Genomic DNA, 24,989 nt, shown 5'->3' with positions numbered 1-24,989 from the left:
TTAGGGTACACAGTGATTTCTGTTCCTCACAGAACTATAAATTTGCTATTGTTGACACACAAATAATGATCTTCCATAGAAATAATATTTTGGAAAACTTCCTGTTAGTGTCAAAGAGCTGTGCTGCAACTTTCACTTCTCTGTAGGGTTAAATTTCTTATTCAGGGTTTGTTGTTTTTTTGGGTTTTTTTCTGCCTGAACAGGGCACAGGCAGGATGCTGGGTGAATGCAAAATTCAGCTTCTCAAGTAATTTTGTATCTTTTGAAAACTGAACAGTGCAGGCTCCTCCACTGGGTGCCACTGTTGGTCAGGGCAGCAGTGACGACCAGGCTTGAGGAGAAGGGGGAAACAGCAACGAGGAGAACTAAATAACATTAAATTCCACCTTAATCCTTGAAAAGCAGCTGTAGTTTGTGTGTAGGAGAGGTGATGAGCTCTTCCTGGTCAGGACCACGAGCCAGATGTGCTGTTGCAGCTTCTCTGGCTGATGCCAATCCTTTGCCTCTGTTTTCCCTGTCTGCATTGTGGCAATCCCCACATTGCTTGGGAATGAAAAGCTTTGGTTGAGGGTGTGCAGTGCATTTGAAGACCATCAATTTAACAGGGAAGCAGCAACCTGGCTTTGATTAATTCAGTATTTACTGTAATTCTCAGCAGCATTATTTCTCCTGAAAACTGAGATAAAAGAACCTCCTAGGTGGGAGGGGTAACACAAACCAGAGTGAGAACAGTGGAAATGCTTTTAAAAATAATAAGTTGGTTTTAAGTGCTTTTAAAAAAGCATTTCAAATACTTTTAAAATAAATCCATTAAAAACAATAAATTGTGTTCTTTACAAGTTTTTTAAATAATGGTATAGGAACAAATTCTGTTCCCAGCTGTATTCTGTGGAGCCCCATTAACGTCTCTGGGGATTTATAGGCCTCAACATTCATTTATGAGTGATCTCTCACCTCTTATCCCATAAATAGCTCATAAATATCAGAGAAAAGTGATCACTGCAGAGCTCTGAAGGAGGATGAAAGGGTTAAGAGGAATGACAGCAGCCAAATTCAGTCTTCACACCCCCCACCAGGGGTTTGTTGTTGCAGGCTGGTGTTCCTGGCTGAGCTGGAAGCTCCTGTGGGCATTGTTGGCCATGACATTGATTTTGCACTTGTACAAGAGCTTTCCTTCACCTGTGTGGTGTTAGCAGAGCGAGGGGACACAACAGCCAGGCCTGGGGTTTGCTGTGTTTGTGGCACTAATTAAACCCTCCTTGATGAGGGAGCCAGTGATGTGGCTGTTTAAAAGAGCAATAAGAGTCATCCAGTAAAGCTCCCTGTGTAATCCCAAGGGAGTTATAAATAGGCACAATGAAATTTCCTGGACCTTGTCCAGGACCCAACAGTAACATTGTGCCTGACCTTTGGGGACTGATGTCTAGAAATGTTCACACCACTCTTCTAACAACTCCTCCAGTAGTAAACAACCAGGCAAAGCAGGGGGTTGCCTTTTTCTGTGATAATGCCAAAAAATCCTGTTCCCAAGTGTCCTTCTCTTCCACTGTAGTGGCCTTGTGACACCAGGCTGCTGCCACAGTGGGAAATGTGGCCATGGGGAGCTGCTGAATCAAAGGACCAACCCCTCCAGCTGGCACCTCTGACATCTCTTCCCTCACTTGTTCATTTAAGTGCCTGGCACAGCTCTGAGAGGAAGGGATGGCACAATGAAAGTCCATTGTGACAGAGAACAAAAGCAGCATCTATCCTAAATCCTGCCTGTAAGATGTGCCCTCTGCTTTGCTGTGTTCTTTGCAGGGTTGTCTGGTTTAGGTGGAGACGTGGCAGCCACTAAAATCGTTGAGCTGGCCAAAAAGAACCGTGAGGTGACTGCTGAGTTTGAGAGTGAGAGAGCCAGAGTGAAGCAGCTGAATCACAAAGTCAAAGAGCTGGAGAGAGAAGTGAGGCCTTTTTCTTGTTCTCTTTTGGCACCCGTAAACATGGAAATCCTTTGGGATAGAAAATGGGTTTGATTCATGTTCCCATGTTGAATTTGCTCTTAAACCTGTGTTTGCTTTGGGTTGTGGTCATTTCTGTCTATGATGTGTTCACTCTGCAGACAGGAGGAGCTAGGAAAGGATATCCCCAAGTTATAATGAGCCAAGGATTTATTAAACAACAATTAGGAATGTTCATTTGGAGAAGCACAGAGACTTTTCTCCCAGTTTGGCAAGGATATTTCTCTTATTATTTATTTTTTATGAGGAGAAGCAAATTTCACACCTTTATGTCTTACATTCCCACCTCGTTAATACCAGTCAGTAATTAGCTCTTTATTCTTCTAAGTTTTTGTCATCCCTGTAATGAAAGCTGTTTTCTGGAATAAGTACTTACAGAACTGAAACAACACCAAACTATATCATATAAGACAGCAAATCTTCACTCAGGCTGATTAAATTTTCTGGTTTACTGTGACTTTTTGCCAACCTTTCACAGAAGTAATTTTACTCAGGTGGCTGCTGAATTAAAAATGAGATGTCCTGATGTCAATATTTGCTTTGTCCTTGTACTAGTGCTCCTCTTCTTTACACACTATTGGTGATTTTTATATATTTTTTAATTTTTTTTCTGAACTTTGCTTTCCTAGAAGACATCAGTTAAATGAATCAATAATGCTGACAGATGCATTTGGACTCAGTCTTTCGCCATCACTTATTATCATGAGTCATGCATCTGTCTGAATTGCACTCCAGCTACCTGAAAGATCAAGAAGTCGTAGATTAAATTAAATTTTGGAGAACTCCTGCATAAATCCACAGTGTTCTGGTCAGATGGGTCTTGTCAAACATTTGGCAGGTTGGCAAACAAGAATCAGGTGTAGTTTGGGACCTACAAAATCACACAAGTAGTGGAGCAATTCATGAATAAAATAAGGAAAAATCATCTTGGTTCTGCTCCCTTACTGCAGGAGTGTAATGATCGTTGTTCAAACAGAAATATTAAATATTCTCAGATTTTGACCCAAAAAGAAAGAATCACAAACTTTTCAGAAAGAAGATGAAGATGTAAATGATGTGTAAAATGAAAGCCATGTTTGACACCAGGAGGTGTCTATTAAAAATATGGAGTGATAGATAGAAAACGCTGTTATTTTACATATTTTTAGCTCTGTCCTTGCATGAAAACTGAAAAATCTGTAAATCATAAGTATTTTACCATGATTATGTTGCTCCAAACAGAATGGAAGGTGTGGCCACTGAACAATCACTTGGCAAAGGGTGGACCATGTAAGCAAAGGGATGTTTGCAGAAAACTTCCTCAGAACCTGAGCCAGCAGCTGCCAGCTCCAGCTGAAATTCCTCATTCTCACTCCATTGACTACAAGACTTTATGAACTGGGCAGAAGGAGTGAAACACATGAAAAAGGGAGAAATTAGAGCTGGCTCTGCGTTAGTTTTTCCCCAGATGCCTCTTTAATGAAGGAGCTCTTCCTTAGAGCCTTCTTTATTCAGGCAAATAATCAAGATTTTTCCACCCATCTCAAAGAATGAAGTCCCAAATTTCTAAATCAACACTTCCTGGCCTTTCCAGCCCTAAATTCCTGCACTCTCATTGATTTAGAAATCTTTGCAACAGCAACATAAGGCATGATTCAGAGCAGGAGGAGTTGTGTGTCTGTTTTCTTTTGCTGTGGTAAGCAAGAGGAGACAGAGCCTTTATTTTTCATGGGTTAAACAAATGCTACTTTACAGCTCCCAGCTAAAGAAAAAGAGCCTTAACACCATTCAATCTCAGTCATAAGGTGTCAGGTATATTTTTCCCTTTGTATTCCTCTAGTGAGTGGAACTATTTGTTTTTTATGAAGCATTCTGGGCTGGACAGGATTTGGTTCATGTATATAAACATTAATTTGAGGTGCTTTTGGTGATAAAATGCCTCAGGAGTCTCCATACTTGAAATCTGATCCCATCTTAGTAAGTCAGAGACATCTTCTGAAGTTATTCCACAGTAAAATATAACATAATTCTTTGGGAAGCATTTCAGAAAAAAATAATTATACTTCCCTACTGATTGTATTAAAAAACAAGGAAAAATTAGTGGGTTTTGGCTTTTTTAAAAGTAAATAACACCCAAATTATACTTTTTTACTAATTAATACTCCATGGAGTGATGCTGTTCCCTGCTTCCATTCTGCACTAACAATGGGGTTCTTTTCCAGCTACAGACAGCCACAGAAAAAATCCATTCCCTTGGTGGCAATGCTGCAGGAATGAAGGAATCAACTCTGAAAATGCTGGAAGGAAACTTGGTAGGAGTTGGGATTGAAATGGGGAAAGCAGCAGCTGATACTCAGCTCCTTTGTAGAACAAGGATGTGTCCCTGTCACCAGTTTTGAGACCAAATTCCCCTGTACCTCCTCTGTGCCCCAAAAATTAGGTCTGGAAAAAATAATTCAGTGATCCTGATGGATCTCAATCACTTCAGTTTTTCCCTGAGGGTTCTGTTCTTACCAATTCCTTTCCTCAAAGGCTGAAAGTCCAGAGGTGAAAGCACTGCAAGAAAAATTGAGCGCAGCCAACGCCAAAGTGACGGACTATCGGAACCAGCTCCAGAATGTGAGACAGGAGCTGAGGCTGACCCAAAAGGTACAAAAGGGAGCAGTCTGGGGCTGGCACCCCTGCAGCAGGTGCAGGCTTGGGAAATTGGGGGGATTTTGGCCTTTGGTTGACCCCCAAGGACTATTCCAGTGGAGCAGGGAGGTGAGGAAGACACAAGGAATCGAAATTGTGCTCCTGGACACAATTTCAATTTCAATTTTGCCCTCACTGTGTCCAGCATTCCCACTGTCCAATGGACACAAATCCTTTTGAGTTTCAAAGTCCCAGATCAGCAGAGCTGTTTGTGGCATACATTCAGGTTCATTCCTCCTTTCCCATACATTTAATTATGTATTTATTTTTAATATAGGTTCCAGTCCCATGGGAATCAGTGGGATTAAAGGCCATGCTTGAACTAAAGCATGTGTTTAAAGAGTTTGTTGGAATGACATCCAGAATAACCTTTTCCTCTGATTCATGATGGATTTAAGTGTTATTATGTGCTCTGATTCTCTTTGGTTTCCCTACTTTGTGTAGGAGACCTGCAATGCAGATCAGAGTAGAGAATATGGTCCTAAAAATAGAACTCTGCTGACCTTTTTATAAATAATTTAAATGCTCTTCATCCTAAGTTTAGCTGTGTCAGAATTTTGCAGGGGAGATTGGCTCAATTCCTGGTGTGTATGAAGACAATATCTCCACTCTGCTCCTGGTTAGTTATGGCTAAATACTCATCATATCAAAAATAATTGCGTATATTGAAAACTGCTTGTGTTCCCTGTTAGAGAGAGCTGCTTTTCCTCCCTTCTCACCAGCACATCCTTTTAAGTTTTATTGTTGATATTAATCCCTTTTCCCAGGTTTTAGCCAAAGAAGTTGGGGAAGATGTGAATATCCAAAATCTCTTGACCAGTTCTGGCAGCTGGCGTGGACGAGCTCAGCAAATTCTTCTTCTCCAAACCAGGGTGAGTTACAACCCTGCACGGTGCCATTCCCCCTGGAATTCTCTTTCTAAGTAGAGATACCACCTCAATTTAAGGTAAAAGTGCTGTTAGTTCTTCATTAATTCTTCACATCTCTGTGTTGATGTGTGCACACCGTGTTAATGACTCTGTTGCAGCCGTGCAAGCTTTGGGTATTTCAGCTGGGAATCTTTCACATCTGTGTCAAAGGAAGGAGTTCAGCGACCTTGGAGAGCTGTGGCAGCCTAGTTCAAGTCCCAGGGTGTTTTGAAGGTGCCTCTCCACTGAGAACAGAAGGAGCCCTGTCAGTGTGTGTGCTCTGACTTAGACACCTTAGAAACAAAGACACTTAGAAACAAAGGTTCAGTGCTTGGAGTCAGATGGGAAGAATTGAGGCCAGATCAGGTTTTCAAGTTGTTCCCTCGGGAGCTTCTGTAAAATCTTTAACTCTTGAGTCTTCTGAAGGGCAGAGTTTAGCTGAAATGTCAGCAGGAGGCAGTTTTTTCTGCATCTAAATAAAACTTCTCTCAGGCAATTTGACACATAATTTTCCTATTTTTCTGCTGTTCAACTATATGCCATCAAACTGTGATGTTTTGCACTTTGACTGAGATTTTTAACCTCTGCTTTCCCTTGAGCAAATTCCATTTCCCTCCCTGGGAAATTGTTATATCCCCTGCCTGAAGTTCATCTGAACATTGTTCCTACTGTTCTCTGCTCTAAAGTACAGATTTCTTTCTGATCCAGACTCCTCAGGCCCTCTCTGTAGTCGGTGGAGATCTTACAAATCCAACCACTGCATCAAAAGTGAGGCAGGTTCCTCCAAAACAGGGCAGAGGAGCTGGGCTGTGGCAGTGCCCAGTTCCTTCTGCTGACTGTGAGAGCAGCCTGCAGTGAGCAGTTGACAAGCTGAGTTCACTTAGATTCACACAGCAGCAATTCCAAATGCTCTGGAGTGCCTGTCTGGCCTCCAAACGTGGCTCCACAAAGGCACAGATCTCCCATGTGTCCCAGATCTCCTTCCTGCACAGATGCCCTAAAATCTGCATGTTTATTAGCAGCTAAATTCCAGTCTGAATGGCCAGACACTGCTCTGTGTCATTTAACCATGATAATATCAAGAAATAATCTGAGCTGCCTTTGGCTGTGTCCTCTTTGTGCTGTATCCCCAGTAAAACTCTGGGTGAGCTCTCATTATTGTGCCATAGGTTCAAGAGCTGGAGCATAAACTGAGTCAAAACAAGATCAGAACTTCACTGCTTGAGATGGGTGAGGGATTTCTGGATTTTCCTGATCCTAGGAAGTTGTCAGTCCAAGAGAAGAACTTGCTGAAGATTCGCACCTTGGAAAAAGAAAAGAAAGAATCTTTGGAGGTAAAACCCTGTGAACTGACAGAGTCCTGTTTGGGTGTGGAGCAGTGTGTAATAACTTGTCCTGCCTTCAGGGTGTGTTACACCCCACCTAAAACCATTTCATAAACCCACCTAAAATCATTTCACAAACCCACCTAAAACCATTTCACAAGCCCACTGGTCTGCTGCAGGAAGTTCTGCCCCACTTCACAGCCAAGCCCTGCTGCAGCTGCCCTCCTTAGCACCCCTCTCACCCCTTGGCCAGGTGTGCATTCTTCATCCCAAATCCAGACATCCCCTCACACCTCCTGTGTCTCTGGGGCTCTGGGCTTCTCCATTTGAACAGAATAATGGAGAATCAGAGTTCAGAATAATGGGGAATCAACCCAGACCACCTGCATTCCTGAGCAGACAGACCCTTTTGGATGCTGGCAAGCAGGCAGGAGGTAGCCTTGTATTTATTTAGCAGAAAAATTTATAATTTCTACTTTCTTTGGAATAATGCAGTATTCCACTCCCATTTTTTAGATTCTACCAGGTAACGTGTGGTTCTTTTTGCTCACCACAGCACCTGGAGCTTGGTGATGAGTTATAACTTTGATTTCCTTTTGCATCACTGCAGAAACTCACGGGGCAACACAACACTCTCCAAAAAAACCATGAGGAATTGAAAAAGAAATTTGATGCCTCAAAAGCCAGGAACCAAATTCTGTGTGAAGAAGTGAAGATGCTGAAGAGACAGATTGGAACCTTGCTGGAGAAAGGGAAACACGATGATGAGCTCATAAATGTCTTGCTGGTACAGTCTGTGTGTGTTGGTCCCAGCCCTTTTTCTGTGGGTGACAAACATGATGTCACTTCATGGCACACACAGCCTTAGGGTCTGCAGGAGACTGATGGATCCAAGTGTGACAGCCAGAGGTTTCCTTGTCAGCTGAACTCCTTCTGCAGTTTGGATCAGGTCATGTGAGGGCTGTGAGACAGCACCAGGTGTGACAGTGACAGTCAAGTGGCCCTGAGCTGCAGGCACTGGCAAAAACATTTTGCAGAAGGGTTGAAGCAGGTAGAGAAAAGGCTTCAGTCCTGACCCAAGGTGCTGTGTTCTTTCTTCTGCTTTCAGCTCTACTGCTAGATTTTTTTTTTCCCTTAGAATGTCTGCAGTCCTGCAGGAATTTTTTTGTTTGTAACAACACTTCCATTTATTTTGTTACACAGCCCACAGCACACAAGCTGAACTGTGAGTACTAAACCATGTTCACACTCCTTGCAGTAGCTGGAGCTGAGAGAATTTGGCCTCTTCAAAACCAAGAGCTTTAGCAAAGGCTCAAAGCTGCTGAGAAAGAAATAAATGGCTGCTGGCTTGGTCTTGTTGTGGTTCTAGACAGCCTTCCTCAATTAAAATAGCAAATATATTAGAGAATATGCCACCTCCTAGCAGGGTTAATTCTGTGTTTCCTGATCCAGCCCCTCACTAGTTTCAAAGCACTCAGATTTCCCTGCTGCTGGTTTTAGTTTCTCCCACCAGGCACTGTGGGTGCTGACCAGCAGATTAGTGAAGCCAAAGAACACTTGGCAACTTGTCACTTTTTCTAAGAATTCCCACTAAAATCAGTACAGAAAGATGCGAGTTTATTTGGGAAGGGATGGTTAATCTCTTTTATCCCTTCCATCACAACAGCACTTTACTTGTAGGTTGTTGTAGAACAACTGCCTGACAGGTATTAGATTTGTCAGTGTGGAAAAAAGCCTCCAAAACCACTGGTGAAGCAGCCTGGCCTCATATCTGTCACCCCATGGTACCCTCAGCTTTTAATATCACTATCACACGATCTGATCATGTTCTAATTCCACAAAAAGCACATTGAAATCTTGAGTTTCATTTGGTTTTTACAAAAAGTCACTTCTTTATCAAAGGCCAGCCTTTCTTGCTCTGTTTTCTGCTACACTGAGCATCAGAGCTGGCAGCAAATTGAATCTGGCCATTGCTCAGGTCAACATAACAAATCAAATTGCCAAAGTGGCACCAGTGACTCCAGTGTGCTCCCACCAAGGAGTGGGCTTGGCAGGGCAGGGGCTTGCCCTACCATTCCTAAATGGATATTTGTCTTGGAGGGGGTGGGGTTTAAAACAATCATTGTGTACAAAATAAAGATCTCACCTGTTTCTATTTTACCAGAGCCAGCAGAAGCAAATGCAGGAGATCTTAAAGAGCCTGAGCATGAAGGAGAATGAGAAGATGGGGCAGTGCTTGAACGTTGAGACTCAGGAGCAAAATGACCTGATAGTCCATCTCAGGGAGTTGGGGGCTGAGCAAGAAGCAAAGGTTAAAATGCCAGAGAAGGAGATTGGGCAACTCACATGTCAGGTAGGCAGAGCAAATTAATTAGAGGAGCACACTTGGTAATCATTTTAGTTCTGCTCTTCCACTTCCTTGTCCCTTGTTATCTGAGATGGTCACTGCCTCCAGACAGTGATTCCTGTTCTCCTGACAGTCTTTCCTGGTGGAATAATAAAGCAGGAATCTCTTTTGGAACTCCTCAGTTCCTTTGTGCATAACTTCAGGCTGTTTCAGCAGCAGCAAACACAGAAATACCAATCCCATCCACACGTGGGCCCGTGTCAGGGCTGTCACTGAGTGACAGCAGGGCCTGGGGCTGCACTGGGGCCTCCTCAGTGCTCAGCACCCTTGGGTGCTGGAAGAAGGATGCAGACAAATGTGTCACACCAACACCAGCAGGTACCCAGCTACTGCTGTCCCACAGTCAGGATTTGTGGGGAGTGTTTGGGCATCCCATTCTCATTGATCCAGAGCCCTCCTGGGGTTGTGGTGAGGTTGTGAATCTGCCAAATACCTCGGGAATGGGGCTGGAGCATTGAACCCAGCATCAGACCTGGGTTAGGGACACAAAGCAGCTGTGCTGGCAGTGATGGTGCTGCACTGTGGGCTTTAGTGCACTCTGATTTCATATGAAACTGTCCTTTTTCCTGGCTTCTGCTTTGTTTGCATCCTGCAATGGATGAGAATCAAAGCAAAGCTTCTGAGGAGGTCCTGTAAATCAAAAGTTCTGGCCTGCTTGTAGCAATAATCAAATCTGCTGATTTGGCATTGGTGCAGCTGTTTTCCTCTGAGCTATGTAATTTGGTTTATAACATGCTCCACCATTAGCAGAAGAGATCTGCCCATCCATGTGACAAGTCAGGAGCTGCTCACCCAGCACCCTCTGAGCCCTCAGGAGCTGGAAGGACAGAACCTGCCCGGTAAGAAGACCAGAAAGTCAATATTTCATATTGTTTGAGTAATAATCAAGGAGCCTGGTTCTCCCAGGGAGTTTCATCAAACCACAAGTGCTCTGTGCCAACAGCTGTGGCAGCCTGTTTGCAATATATGGGGATCTCTAATCACATTATCTCTTGGACTTTTGTCCTGGAACTGAGAAGGATGCACAGACTTGCAGACGTGACTAGATTTGGCATGGTGGTGGAGCAGCTATTTCTCCTCCTGCAGCTCAGATAATGTTTATGTGGTCAGCTTAAGTGCCTGGGAATCTTTTCCCTTATGAGACACAGGATTCTAACGAGATTTCTGTGAGCAGGGTGGGGAATGAGTGCAAAGTGCCATTTTAGGTAAGCACTAAATCACCGGTGCATTATTTAAATCAATAAATGCTCCTTGAATAGGATTTACATGCAGAAATGTTGAAAACACACCACATCATTTGTTCTTACCAAACACCCTCTTTAAAGCTGAGGACTGTGTAAATTAAATTACACTAATTTTAGTGCAGCAATAAATCTGATTTCTGTTTACACTGATGTGACTCTGGGTCATTCTGGCTGTGTGAAGGGACCATGGTACCACAGCAAGTTATATCCTTTCCTGTTAAATTGCTGCTAAATTTGTTGCTAAAAAGTACATGGTCTAACTGATAGTAAGGATTTGAGACTGGTCTGATGGGGATGGGGGAAGTTTTTCATCAAATTGAAGTTACAGCTGATCTCTTCTGTGTAATTTCCTACCTCATTACTTTAGACACCAAATGTAACTTTAAAATCAACTCAGTATCCCTGAGTCTAAACAAATCATTACTATAAAATTTAAGAATTCTGTGGTTTTGAGTTAGAGTTAAAATGTTCTTAATTTGAAAGTTTCTGCACCCTTCTGACTGTTTTAATTCTCCCCCTTCTAACTCTGCAGAAGCTGTTGTGCTCTCCTGGAACAAACCTATATTTTATCCTCCCCCTTTTTTTTTTTAAGCTCACATGTCTGCTGATGGTAAGCAGGAACCAAAGCTGGGTAATGGCTTTGTGGAAACCATTAAGTGCAATGCATAAATTATTGCTTGTGTACAGGGCCAAGGGCTCTATCATGGAAAGAGCTGACGTGTCAGGTGGGCAATGAATGATCCTGAAAAACTCTGAGAGCTGTTAATAACTTGGTCAGCAAGGCTCACTCCTTCCATTAACTTTAATATGCTGATGAACTCTCAATTCTGTCTCACTGTAGTGAATCATCTTTTCCTATCAGAAAAGGTGAAATGAAAAATGCTATAAATAGATGCTAAACCCTTTGGAGGTGGCAGAGTAAAAATCTGCATTTTTAGACTGGGCCAAGGCTGTCGGTATCAGCCTTAACTTGATTTTAGCATTAACCACTCCTAGCCTAGAAGGCCCCTCTGTCACTTCCACAATATTAAAGCTTTATCCTCTTGTTAGCTACAGCTAAAATAAGGAAACATGGGGTAAATCTGCAGGAACTTGGCTTTGGGCAAGTGAACTCGTGTTGAGGAAACAAAGTGCCCCTGAAATGTGGTGTCCCAAACAAACCTACATCAAAATGAAATGTCCCAAACCAACAGAAACTGAAATGGGATATCCCAGACACCCACTAAAATGAGGTGTCCCAAATAGACACACAATGAAATGTGATGTCTCAAACAAACCTATATCAAAATAAAATGTCCCAAACCAACAGAAACTGAAATGAGATGTCCCAAATAGACACCCACTGAAATGGGATGTCCCAAACAATCACACATCAAAATGGGATGTCCCAAACACACATCATTATACATAAAACCCATCCAGGCTGGCAGTGATACTCCAGTGTTACCAGCTGGCTCCTCCTCTTACAACAGTGACCCTGACAGATCTTCCCGAGGCTTTTCACAAAGCAGAATCCACAAAGCTGTGTAAAACATGTTTTTAAAGGGCACTGGGAAATACCAGTTGTGCACTGCGTTGCAGAGCAGGGGTGGCTTTGTTAGGAAAATCTGTGATTTGCAAACACCATCAAAGTGCAGAGCTGGGATTGCCTCTCCCAGTGCTGGGTGAAGGTGTGAGGTGAGGGAACTCCTCCCCACAAAGCCCAGACATTGGGAAAGGACTGGAATTCTGTGTGAGGCACTGACACAGCTTTCTCTCCCCAGCACAGTGTCCACCATGGGCCACACGCTGGTGGAGTCAGCAGCCACGGAGCCTTTCTTCCTCAGGGATAGCAGCCCCTCTGGAAGGTGGGTGTATGAACTTCACACTCAGCAGGGACATGCACTGCCATGCTCTGCAAGCTGCTGGAAATCCTTGTCCTGCCTGCCCTGTTTCTGTAATGAAAGCTTCTTGCACCATCCCTCCTACCTGAAGTTGTCCAAGAGCTCTAACATCTGATTTCTCTCTTAATTTTGTAATTGATTGCTTGCTTGACACCAATCTTTTCCATTTTTACTCCCAGCCACTGAGATTTCTCCTGGTTTTTGGTTTGTTGTATTTTTTTTTTTTTTTGTTCTAAAGATCTTCCTGAATGCAGAGAGGTCAGAGAAGTAATGAAGTCCACAATAATGGGATACATGGGAAAACTGCCCCTTCCTTTCAGCACATATTGGACACAAGAACAGCCATTGTGCAAGTGCTGCCTGAAGCCTTTCAGAGGGAGAAATCAATAGCAGGGCATTTGATAGTTTAGTGTAGCACTTGGGAGATACAATCTCCTTTTACTTTGGCAGTAGCAGTGGGAGGAAAGTCAGGGATAATGAATTGATCAGAGGTGGAATTTTGTTCTCGGGGCAATGGGGAGGGGAAGCATCCTGGAAGCAGCTTTCTGATGATGCTCCCTGTGACTTTATATCCAAATATTTCTATTTCTTGCAGTCTAGAGATGGGTGCTGGGGGGAGATAGTGAGCCTGGCTGTGCTCTCTGCCTTCCCCTTCAGACAAGTGTATTGGAGACAGTGCTCAAATCCTGCCTTTGTTTCATTTCTTTCGTTTAAGAAGTGGCAAAGAGACTCTCTGTGCCTGTGCTTTCCTCAGGTCTGCTGGCACAGACAGCTCTGGCTGGGATGTGCTGCAGAGAGAGATCACAGAGCAGAAGGCTTTGCGCCAGGCTGCTGAAGTGGAGAGGAACAAGCTCCTGGAGCTGCAGGAAAGGTGCAGCCTCATCCCAGCAGCCTCCTTTGTGGGGTGCTGGGATCAGGGAACGCTGCAGACTCTGGGACATGCACTGCAGTACATCACACGCTGCCAGCCTTGCCTGAAATAGGGGCTTTTCCTTTTTTTCTGCTCAATTTTCCTGCCTGGCTGATGATTCATTCTTTTTATTATTCTTTTAGAACAAAGGGCAGAAAAAATGGAGCTATCTTCCAGCTTGCTGCACCTAGATAAAACCAGAATTGCTGTATTTATATATGCATGGCCTTATTGAGGCAGCAATATTATTCATCAGTAGTAAATACTATAATTATTGGTATAATATTCTCTTCCAGAGCTTTTCCAATTCTTTTTAAGTTTCATTGTATCCTTTTCTAAATGAATTTATTCTGGTTTAACGGAGGCATAGCAGTGATTTTTTTTTTTTAAATTTTATTTTCTATGGTTCAATTCAATATAGGATGATGTTAAAAGCCAGCCATGTTTTAGGAGAGAAGGGAAAGCAAAGTAATTTTTTTTGGACACCTTTCAGCTACTGGTTTGGGTTTTTTTCCCAGTGTTTGTTATTTGATTCCCAAATCTGTATTCCAGTATTGGAAGTATATTCCTGTCTGTGTGCTTGTCAATACAATAAGCACTGTTAGTTATTTGCTTTAATTCACCACAGTTCTCATTCTCACTTGTAGAACTTCTGTCCTGCATGATTAATCATAGTCAGAAAAAACAGATTTTTTTTTTCTTTTAGAACTATGGAAAAGGTGCTTTTAAAGCTAAATTCTGGAAATACACACTGGGAAAAATCTTTTTCTTGTTTGTAAGCCCAGTGGCTTTAGTGGAGCTGTGAGTAACTGGTAACTGAAGTGTGGCCACCACCAATATGGGATAATGAAAAACAGAGTCAGTGAAATGCACAGTTGCTTGTGAAATGTGCCATAAACTGATGATTCAGCAGCTCCACAGTTATCACACATTTATCAAGCAGGTAACATAAATTTTGTGAGACTGTGTGCAATAACTCTCAGAAGACCACAGGGTAATATAGCACCAGTCAGATTTTCAACGTGAATGTATTTTTAAAGATCAGGTTTTCCTCCTCTTCCCTCCACTGCTGGAGTGTAACAAAGCTCAGGTAACAGAGATAATGCTTAAATCAAGAGAAGAGCTGTGAGAATTGTTACAAGTGGGGTTTTTCTACAGCATTTTAGTTTAAATTATTCCATTTGGCAGATAATTCCATTAAAAAATCCCACAGATCTTGCCATTTTCCTCCAGTTTTTTGTGTAAAGTGGATGCCAGAGGAGCACCAGGGTCAAATGAAAGTTTAGTGAATGCAGAACCACTGAGAGGAATAAAATGTCTCAGAGCACATCACCAGCCTGGGAATTCACTGCCACAGGAGGTCAAGTCTTGCCTGTAGCTACATTTTTAAGCCAGTGATATAATTTTATTAGAGCTGTAATATTTTTTTTTTAGTTATGCCAGCTAGGAGGGAGATAAACTCATCAAGTCTCTTGATTCAGACAGTAACCAGCTCCCACCTGTGTGGTCAGGAGGGAAATTCTCTTATTCACTCCAATCCAGTGAGTCAATCTGTGTTTCTTTTTAGCTTTAAACTCCTTGGAATCACTTGGGTGTCAGTCACTGCCCCACTGGCAGCATCTGTGGGTGCACATCAGATTTTTGCAGTGAATTTTCTGTGAGGTTATGCAGGATGAAGAGAGGAAATTTGCTTTTTCGTGGTGTAACCACCAGTTTCTTTTCCACCCTCTCCCATCCATGGTCATGTCTAATGGCCAAGTTTATTAAAAGCAGCCTCAAGTTTCTTTTCTTCCTCTCAGATAACTGACGCAAATGTTAGGCTGTGTTTTTATAAACTATTTGCCTTCCAAGCTTTCCCAGAGTGTCTAAAAAATGCAGTTTATTATTCCTGTAATAAAAGATCTCTCTCTGCTCAGCAATCTGCAGCTTTCCTGCTCATCTGAGGGGTGCATTCACACAGAGAGCCAGAATTGAGGGATCTGAGCAACCTCCATTAACAAACCCATTGTTCCCAACTGTACTCATCAGTTAATTCTCTTCTGCATATTTAGAAGATGTCATCTGATACAATTTCACTGAGATTTCTGCCTTTGGATGCAGAAAAGTTCTGGAAAAAACCTGGAAAGTTCTTCCCCTTCTGTTGGGAGCTCTGCAGAAGGAGGCAGGATTCAGTACCAAGACTGATTTGATGCAGGCATGACACAAATGAGCTGAATTCCCTTTTTTTGTTGTTTTTTCTTTGGTTTTTTACCTGTCAGGGTGGAGGAAAGCAGCCACGAAGTCTTGGAAGCCGAGAAGACCCTTCAGGGAGAGCAGAGTGACATCTTGGAGCAGCAGCTTGAAAAGCTGCAGGTGGATCCAGGGATCAGCACAAGGGCACAGAGCCCTGCCCTGAGCAGCACAAAAGGTGAGGGAGAGCCCTGAGCCACAGCCACAGCCCCTATTTCACCTCTGGGCTTTGCAGTGACAACTTTGGGGCTCCACCTGCCAAACCCAGCTTCACCTTGCCCGTGGTGCTGGGACCTGCTCAGACCCAGGATTGAGGCAAAATCCTGGCCCTTCTTAACTGAAGAGGCTTTCCCCACAGGTCTGAGTGGCACCAGGATTTTTGCAGCGTGTTTCCATGGGATAACTCCAGGAAAAAAAAGCTTTTCCCTGCTCTGTGTTGCCCCCAGAGCTCCCTTTGCACTGGTGCCTGAGGGATTCAGCTGAAGGTTAAGAGCAGAATTAAAGGACGTATCCCAATTTAAGGCCTGTCAGTGCCTGTGAAAAACTATTGCTGGTGATGAAGTAATTAGATCTGGTGTAATTTATTATCCCATGAACGTGATAATCTCCTGCTATAAATATGAAAGCCTCCCTGGCGTAGTTAAAGAAGAAGAATTCATGGTGGATGTTAAATTTTTATTTCCCTGATCAGATCCTTTTATTGCTTAAGGACTCTGATTCTGTAAAGTGTCTAAACCAATAAAATGGCACATATTCTTAAGGAAATTTTTCCAGTGGTTTCTCTTTTTATGTGTATTTTCATAAAGTAAAGGGGCTTCAAATGCCAGAAGATGAACAGCAGGGAGGGGAATTTCAATTTGGCAAATGTTGGGGTGATGTCAGGCTGAGCTAGGGTGACCACAGGGCTCATCAGAGACCTTGGATGAGCCCTTCAGAGGAATCTTTATATTGAATGGGTGCTTCAAACCTACTCCTCTCTGTAAAACATGGATTTGTTCCTTAGAGCAGGATTGCTGTGTCCTTGGAAGGGGCTCCAGCCCACACTGACTCATTCTTGTGTTGTTTTTTATGAGCACTGATTCTTAGAGTTATCTCACCTGTATTGACTGAGAGCAGAAAAATTTAGATCCCAATAGTGTGGGAGCATTTTGGTGCTGTTTTGTACAGAATTTAACAGAGTTTCTGAGTGCTCAGGCTTCTGCACAGCCTGGTGAAGTGTTGATGTGTTCTGTTGTCAAAGATTCCCCTTGCAAGCTCCAGGAGAGACAAACTCTCCAGGTTTTGAGGCTTTTTGGTCAAGTTTTGTTGTGCTGTAGTAAAGTTTGAGTAACTCCCCTCTGGTAGCTGGCATTTCCTAGGCAGAGGAGGAAGCTGTTTTCACCACTGTGACAGATCCCTTCTCACTAAATGTTTAGTTCATTAATCTCCTCTGCTTAAGGACTGAAAGCAAAAGTAGAAAAGGATTGGCAGTAAGGCTAATAAGGAGAAATCCTCTCTAAATCCACGAGATGAGTAGGTAACAATCTGCTTCACTCCCCTGCTTTGATGAGAGCTTCGTGATGTGCCAAAACTGGAGTTTGTACAAAAACCAAGACTACAAATCTGTAATACACCTCTTCAGCAGAGCATGGAGGTTATCTCAATGCTTTCATGCCAATGGTTGAGGAAATGAGAAGAAATGAAAAGCTTGAATACAAAATAAAGACTGGAGAACCTGCTAATTAACATAATATTTTCCTTTATTTCTGAAAGTGCAAAATTGGAGCGAGCTGATCTAATTGCTAATCTAATGTTTCTGGTCTCCTCAATTCAAGGGAAGGAGATAATGATGCTAAGAAGCTGGAAACAACCCAGTTGTGTTTTAAAATTATTCAGGCTTTTAATTTTCTCTGCTTTTTTTCCTGTTTTATCCAAATTCCAAATTATCAAAGAGTGATCCCAGAGGAGGGATAGGTAAGTAACAGCAGGTTTTCCTCAGCCCTGTAAAGCACAGCCTCAAGATCAAAAGCATTTTTAGTTGCACAATGCAGCCTTTTCTTCTCATTTGTTTTTGTCAGAGTTCAGTCCTCTCCAACCAGGTTCTTTCAGATAATTCCACACAAGGAGGATTTAGTGTTTTAATGCCAAATGTACTTATTTGAAGATATTTGATGTTATGAGGGGTATGAATTGAGAAAAGGGATCCAGAAATGTGCCAACATGACAACACAGGCACCGACCAGGAATTGCAGGGTTCAGTAAAGTCACAACACAGGTGCCTGTCATGGTGCTGTGTTCCCATTTATAAGGACTGCAGCCAGCTCCAGGCTGTTTTCTTCATTTAGCTGTGGGTTTTTTTTAATTTTTAATAATTTATTTGGGGCTGAACCACACAAATCCTTCCCTCATGTTGCCTGACCCCAGGTAGGTGGTGCTGGCTATTGAATATTTTAGAGAAAGCCATTTATTTACATTTGCTAAAATGACTCAGCCTTCTATCTCCAGCAGAGATCACCCTGCAGTCCCTCAGGGCTGGGATAAGTTCAGCATCCTCTGCAATAGCTGTGCTCACTTCTGCACTCCTTTTTGGGCTCCCAGAACACTTCTCAGGTCCTCCTTCCACTGGAGGGATTCACTGCTCACAGGTTTTGCTTCTCCAGTCCCAGTTGTAAATTTGAATTATATTTTCTCTAGAACCCTTTCTGAACTTTGAAATTTTTTTGGAATGACCGAAGCTGCATGTTTTGTGTAGACCTTTATTTAGGAAAGCATTCCTGAGTTAGAACCTTGGTTTGAAGTACACCTTGAAGTACATTTAACCTACATTTTGTTTATGCTGAGGATCAAACTGCTTTACAGAAGTTGTTTCAATGGGTGCCATGTGCAAACTTCGTCCCAGACATTCAGGAAGCAAAACTGTCATAATCTGAAACACAATTACAAGATTAACATCAAATTAATCCTTTTCAGCTGTTTGTCACCTCTTGTTTTGGTCACTTCAATGTTTTGGATTCATTGTTTACTTGTATGCATATGTAGGCACATATTTAGCCCTGAAATGCAAATTCATCATGTTTTCATTTTGCTGGAAGGAAATTAAAATAAGTCTGTCATATATTTATGATATGTTATGGATGTAACATAGAATTTAGGAGATTAAATATTTATTTAAGAGATTAAGTACATTATTTAAGAGAATATTTACTCAGTGTTTCTTGTAATTGACTCAGTGTGCTGCCAAGACTGATTTGCTGTTTTACTAAAGCTCCATCCTGTGATTGAACCCACAGCCCAGCCAAGGCCCAGCCTGAGTGTGAGTGACAGCCAGGAGCTCCCTGCAGCCCCATCCGAGCTGCCCCTGGGCTCTCAGGTGGAGGAGCTGATCCTCAGGTATGTTCTCCCTTTCTCCATGCTGGGATCCCTCTTTCCCACCTCAGGCAGAGGAGGAACAAGTGCTCACTCTGCTCCTTCTCAGGGCTCTCATATAATCACCACAGCTCCTGGGTTTCAGTGTTTCTTCCCCGGAACAGAGGTGACTGTTCTAAATTTGTTTGAAGCTCTCCAGCTCACGAGGAGGTTTTTTTTTCTTTTGTTTCTTTGCAGCCTCGGGATCCAGCTGAATGAGAACCAAGGTTTGAAGGCTCTCCTGGAGTCGACTCTGAGAGACAGAGGAGAAGATTTAAAGCAGTATCAAATCATAGTGGAGCAGCTGAAGGATATTTTTTTACAGGCCATTCAGCAGCACACACAAGGGAAGGGTTAAGCCAGATACTCCCATTCCTTTGAGCTGCAGAGAAGAGAGCGAGCCCAGGCACCAGTGTCATTTTGCAGCCTCAGATCGTGTCACTTCTTTAGCATTTGCAGCAGAGGATGAGAAGCAGAGATGAAATACAGCAAGTGAAGGTTTTATGTGTCAGCAGTTTGTCTGTGAGGGTTGGCAAGCAGGGCTGGTTGGTGCAGCTTGGGGAGCTGCAGTTCTGCAGGGGATTTTGGGCAAAACCTCCCAGGGTTCAGCACAGTGTTCCCTGGGAGGGCTCCATACTCAATCTGCTGCTGCCTTTATCAGTTCAGGAAGGAATTTGCTGTACAAAAGTTTGGCCAACCCCCTTCCTTAGAACAAAACAAGCTCTGTTTTTATCCCCACACTGCTACCTGCCTGTCTCAGCTTTCTGCAGCATTTTCAGTGCTGAGGCACAGGATTAGGCTGACCTGGAACTATCTGCAAATCAACTTTGGGTGGGCTCCTCTCACCATTCCAGCCTCTTTCTTTGCTTGAGCACACTGGCAGCAGTTTTCTGAAACTCCAGTGAGTTTCCACTGAAAAGCTGTGCAGATTACCCCTGCACTGAGTCACCTACCTTAAATTCATCTCATCCCATGCACAACTTGTCATCCAGGTTATGAATTCCCTGTTTCTGCTTCTCTGCATTCATCCATGAGGCAGATCTTGTTCTCTCTGGGAAGAAATGCTACAGAAATGCAGGCAGGGCTTCACTGCAGCAGTGCTGGGACTTCTGGAGCTACTGCAAACCCTGCCAGCCCTGTCCTTCTCTGCTGCAGCACAGTGAGGACACAGAGTGCAAGCTAATCAGGCATTGCCATGCAGCCTGCCAGTGCAGAGCAGCCTTGGGGATTCCAGGCAAATGGAGAGGCAGGCAGTTTTGTACAGTGCTGCTTTGTTTCTCACTTGAAAGTCTTGAAAGCTTTTCTTTTTCTCCTTTGCTTTGTCATTCTCTTTTTATGAGCCTGAAGTTTGTCAGGCTTTAACCCCAGCCAGCACCAGCAGTGCCAAGTGGGCATGAAAACCACTGCTCCCTTCCCTAGCACAGGGATTTTATCCTGTGCAGAGCAGAAAAAAAGCAGAGCAGGAGTCACTCCAGATGTGTTGTCTCTGTCTATTTTCCTGCTTCGGTTCAGAAATGTCTCTCTTCAAGAAATGTCTCTTTTCAAACAGTTCCTGGGGTCCCTGATGGAGGAAGTCAGGGAGAAGAGGATAAGCTCAGCACCTGGGAGTTAACAGGGAATTAACCCTCCCTGTGCTCACAAGGCTCCCCCAGCACTGCCCTAGAGCTCAGCCAAGCTCTCAGGGGCCTCTCTCACAAAAAGCAGGACCCTTCATTGCAATATTTTTCCTGACAGTAGGATCAGAGGAAAAAGCACCTTGCAACCCTCAATCATCTCTGGACAACCTGAGGAATAAATCCTGGACTTTGGTTTCTGTTCAGCTCCATCCTGGTGTCTCTGTAGAGGGGAGGGATCCTCTGTTAGGGATTTTAAGGACCTGCAGGAGTGAGGAGATCCCTTGGAAAAGCTGCCTGAGCAGGAGCAGAGCTGTGGGGACTGTGCTGTGCAGTGGCTGCTAAATTCAGGCTCTAACTTGGAGCTGCAGGTTCTGATTTCACTTACACAGGAGTGTGAATCAGTGATATTTTCCCGGGAGCAGAGCAGAGGCATCTGCTGCCCTTCCTTGTGCCCTGTCCCAGGGAAGCTGTGAAGATCAAACCTCTCTCCAGGAAAAGGGTCCTGAAGCACAGGGAAGAAACTGGGATGTCACAGAACACACGTGGCTCTCCTGCAAGCCTCTTCTCAAGTGCTGCAACACTCATTTCTTTAACCTTGTGCTTGTTTGGGGCTGCACAGAAGCATTTCCTCCTTTTTTTCTGCACCACCGGATGCCTTATCAAGGAAAGAATCCAACCACTATAAGCCAGTTTATTGAGGCAGCCTGTACCTGTAAGCAGCTGCTGCTCATGGAAATGTGCAATCTGTCTCCTGTCACAGAGGGTGGGGGCAGAATGCCCAGAGCTTCTCACTATTTTGAATTACACTCCCCCTGCACTTCCCCAGAGCGACCTGGCTCGAATTCTCCCCTTGCTGGCTCTTGCTGGTTCCCAATTTTCAAGGGGTGAGACCAATTTCCTTGCAGCATTTTGCTAAATGTAAGAAACCCTGGCAGACCTTGGGAGCAGCAGCCCCCTGTACCCCAACCCATCACTCAGAGAACAAAACCAATGGCAATATTTTTCTCTCAGCCTGAAAAATCCCCACACTGGAGAGCCTCAGCCCCAGGATCTCTCCAGCACACTTGTGCTGCTTGTGCTGCAGCATTTCTTTAAGGGATACAGCTGATATGAAATCACCACGACCCCCTGCTTCCCTTGGAATTTTCAGTGTTTTTTTCCCCCTCCTGGATAAACATCAGCCTGTTAAAATCCTGTATTTCTATTCCAATTTAATTTCTCCAGCTCCACTTTGCAGCCAGCCATCGTTTTGCCTCTCTCAGATAAAAGCACTGTGAGTCCCCAGTGTTTCCTCACTGGGACAACCCTCATCCAGCAAGAAGTTGTGTCCCAGGCAGCTTTTTGATAAGCTCTGAGTTTTTTCAGTCTCTCACTGCAGCTGATGGTGGTGACAGCCAAAGGTGACATCGCTGGCATGGGCTGGTGGCTACAGTTAAGGTTAATTTTGCTGCCAGTATTTAGTTATGGGCACTCCTTGTTAGGATTTAGCCGGTTCTTACCTCCAAATATGAGTTCTCCAAACACTTGGGCTGAGCCAAAATTTATCTCCTGCCCTGGAGCTGGGCTGAGCTCTTCCATGGAGCAGCCATAAAGTGCCTGATGGATGCATCCCATTTTACAGTACAGCTGAACTGCTGGGAATAAATGATCTTTGATGAATTGTCCTCCTTTCCTTTGGGCCTGTTGCCAGGAGTTTACCTGCAAAGAGCTTTCCAAAGGGGCTGTAATGTGAATTGAGTTGCATTAGGGTGGTTAAACGGAGACACTGCTGGCACAGGAGAGCTCTCCCTACCCTGGGATCTGCTTGGACAAGGGGCACAGGATCAGCTGGGGGGTCAGAGCCCATCCCATGGGAATTCTGAGCTGTGGATTGGGGCTGTGGGTGGCTCCTGCCCTCCCTGAGTCTCTAAAGCAGGAGGAGATGGATTTCAGTCCTTTACATGGGGAGGAAGCTGGTGGGAAGGGGGAACTGAGTTGGAAACTGCTTTGCTGACCCCCCTGCAGCCCCAGCCATCAGCTGCCACTGCCCTGCAAGGCACAGTGCAGGACAAAAGGGAAGAGGTTCAGCTTTAAATGGAAAAACACTCTGGCAGAGCCCCTGTGCTCTAAATTAAGCCACGGCAGAGCCAAGAGGGGTATTGGGTTTCTCATTTCTCCCTTCATCCTCTCCCCTCCGGGCCCAGCTCCTGAGCTGGCTGCTCCCATGGCACAGGGTGAGCCTCACTCCACAAATGCCACCTAAATCCCTGGGAGTGTCCACTTACAGCTCCAAAACCATCCCAGGCAGGGGCTGAATCCTGGGCTCAGAGCAGCTCAGTGGTCAGGGAGAAGAGGGATCTGTGGGATGCAGTGTGGCAGCAAGGAATAGAGGGGTTATTCCAGCCTGCCACCAACAAAATTGGGGCATTTTTGGGGAATGGGAGGAGATTGTGAGGAGAGGAGCTGGAGGCAGTGGGGTTTGACCCGATCTGGGTAAGGGGAGGTGGTGGGAGCCTCCTTCAGAGCCCTCCCCTGGGGTGCCTGGAGCTTTGGGACTTTTGGTGGGGTCAGTGGGTGCCGTGAGGGATGGGCAGAGCCATTCTGGGGTGCTGAGAGGGCTCCTGGAGGTGATCATGGATGGATGGAGGGATGGAGGGATGGATGGATGGATGGATGGATGGATGGAAGGATGGACGGACGGATGGATGGACGGACGGATGGATGGACGGACGGACGGACGGATGGATGGATGGATGGAGGGATGGATGGAAGGATGGATGGATGGATGGATGGATGGATGGAGGGATGGATGATGGAGGGATGGATGGGTGGATGGATGGAGGGATGGATGGATGGATGGATGGATGGATGGATGGATGGATGGATGGATGGAGGGATGGATGGGTGGATGGATGGAGGGATGGATGGATGGATGGATGGATGGATGGATGGATGGATGGAGGGATGGAGGGAGGGATGGATGGAGGGATGGATGGATGGATGGATGGATGGATGGATGGATGGATGGATGGATGGATGGATGGAGGGATGGAGGGATGGATGGAGGGAGGGAGGGATGGATGGAGGGATGGATGGAAGGATGGAAGGATGGATGGACGGATGGACGGATGGACGGACGGATGGACGGATGGACGGATGGATGGAGGGATGGAGGGATGGATGTATGGATGGAGGGATGGATGGATGGAGGGATGAAGGGATGGATGGATAGATGGATGGATGACACATCCCTCTCCCCTGAGCCATCCCAGTGGGATTGGCATGTTCCCAGTGATGTTTGCATGAGGAACCCGACGGGACAGCCTCAGGCAGTAAAAACAATCCATGTGGGACCTATGAGAACAGGAGAGGGACAAGGTGTGGGAAAAAGGGGAATGGCTTTAAACTGACACAAGAGAGTAGGTTCAGAAGGGATACTGGGAAGGAATTCCTGGCTGGTAGGGAGGTAATGCCTGGCACAGGGTGCCCAGAGCAGCTGTGGCTGCCCCTGGATCCCTGGCAGTGTCCAAGGCCAGGTTGGACAGGGCTTGGAGCAGCCTGGGACAGTGGAAGGTGTCCCTGCCATGGTAGGGAATGGAATTAGAAGAACTTTAGTGTCCCTCCCAGCCCAAACCATTTGAGAATTCTATGATTAAAACCTTCTCTGCTTCCCATTCACACTTCTGCTCCAGCAGCAGGAGCACAGCAGCCAGGGAGTTTCTTTGGTGTCCCCATTAACATCTCCAGTTTGTCCCAACACTCCCTGAGACAGAGCCAAGCACCTTTCTGGAACTCCACCACCTTTCTCAGGCACTAAAGAGGGGCCTGGTCTCAAATCCTGTGCCACAACTTCCAGCAACCCCCCAAATATTTGAAAAAATATCACTTGGAGCAGCTTAGATCCATAAACACTGGGGCAATAAAACACAGAAATGTCCCAGTGCTGAGGAAAACAGCCCGGTCACATTAAAAATAAATCTTATTATACTAGGAATCAGGAGTGAAGGTTAATTTTTTATAATATCTATAAATTAAAGCTAAATTAAGTTTATCACCACAGCTCCCAGAGCCTCCTGACAAACCACTGCCTCGCCCTTCACCTGTGTTGCACTTTGAATTCAGCAGGGTCATGGATTTCTCTGGATTAGAATAAATAAAAAAATAAAGAGGGTGAAAATCTACCATCTGCCTGAAACTCTGTGGATGCCAGTGCCCAGGGGGAGCAGCACGATGGGGCTGGGACAAAACAAAATGGAAAAAAAATGGAAAAAGCATGGAAAAAAAATGGATTTGAGGGTTGCCTTTGCTTTCTGCATGGATTGGGATGGGGAGGGTGACACTGATCTGCTTTTCCTCACTGCACATCCCCATCACCTCACCCAGCCCATGTCCATCTGGGCCACAGCCTTATTTCCCCTCCTGCTTGCTGTC

The 24,989-nt window shown here is 44.7% G+C and overlaps 1 protein-coding gene across 5 annotated transcripts in view; it reads left to right on the top strand.

Annotated features, from left to right (window-relative positions):
- Positions 1-23,070, top strand: part of CCDC13 (coiled-coil domain containing 13) — a 29,969-nt gene extending 6,899 nt beyond the window's left edge. The window contains exons 4-15 of one of the 5 annotated variants that reach the window (XM_063417051.1): positions 1,801-1,943; positions 4,202-4,291; positions 4,512-4,628; positions 5,441-5,545; positions 6,751-6,915; positions 7,517-7,693; positions 9,071-9,130; positions 10,061-10,152; positions 12,321-12,404; positions 15,609-15,757; positions 18,849-18,948; positions 19,162-23,070. In XM_063417051.1, coding sequence (XP_063273121.1) covers positions 1,801-1,943; positions 4,202-4,291; positions 4,512-4,628; positions 5,441-5,545; positions 6,751-6,915; positions 7,517-7,693; positions 9,071-9,130; positions 10,061-10,152; positions 12,321-12,404; positions 15,609-15,757; positions 18,849-18,948; positions 19,162-19,321 — 1,442 coding nt within the window. In that variant the 3' untranslated portion in view covers positions 19,322-23,070. Of the gene's footprint in view, positions 1-1,800; positions 1,944-4,201; positions 4,292-4,511; positions 4,629-5,440; positions 5,546-6,750; positions 6,916-7,516; positions 7,694-9,070; positions 9,260-10,060; positions 10,153-12,320; positions 12,405-15,608; positions 15,758-18,848; positions 18,949-19,161 lie in introns of all 5 variants that reach the window. The other 4 variants (XM_063417043.1, XM_063417036.1, XM_063417071.1 and 1 more) reach the window with 4 other exon arrangements.
- Positions 23,071-24,989: the final 1,919 nt, after the last annotated feature.

The sequence above is a fragment of the Prinia subflava genome, chromosome 1 (genome assembly GCF_021018805.1).
Source record: "Prinia subflava isolate CZ2003 ecotype Zambia chromosome 1, Cam_Psub_1.2, whole genome shotgun sequence".
NCBI classification, from domain to species: domain Eukaryota; kingdom Metazoa; phylum Chordata; class Aves; order Passeriformes; family Cisticolidae; genus Prinia; species Prinia subflava.
The sequence above is the reverse complement of the archived record's forward strand: the minus strand, read 5'-3'. Positions and strand labels throughout refer to the sequence as shown.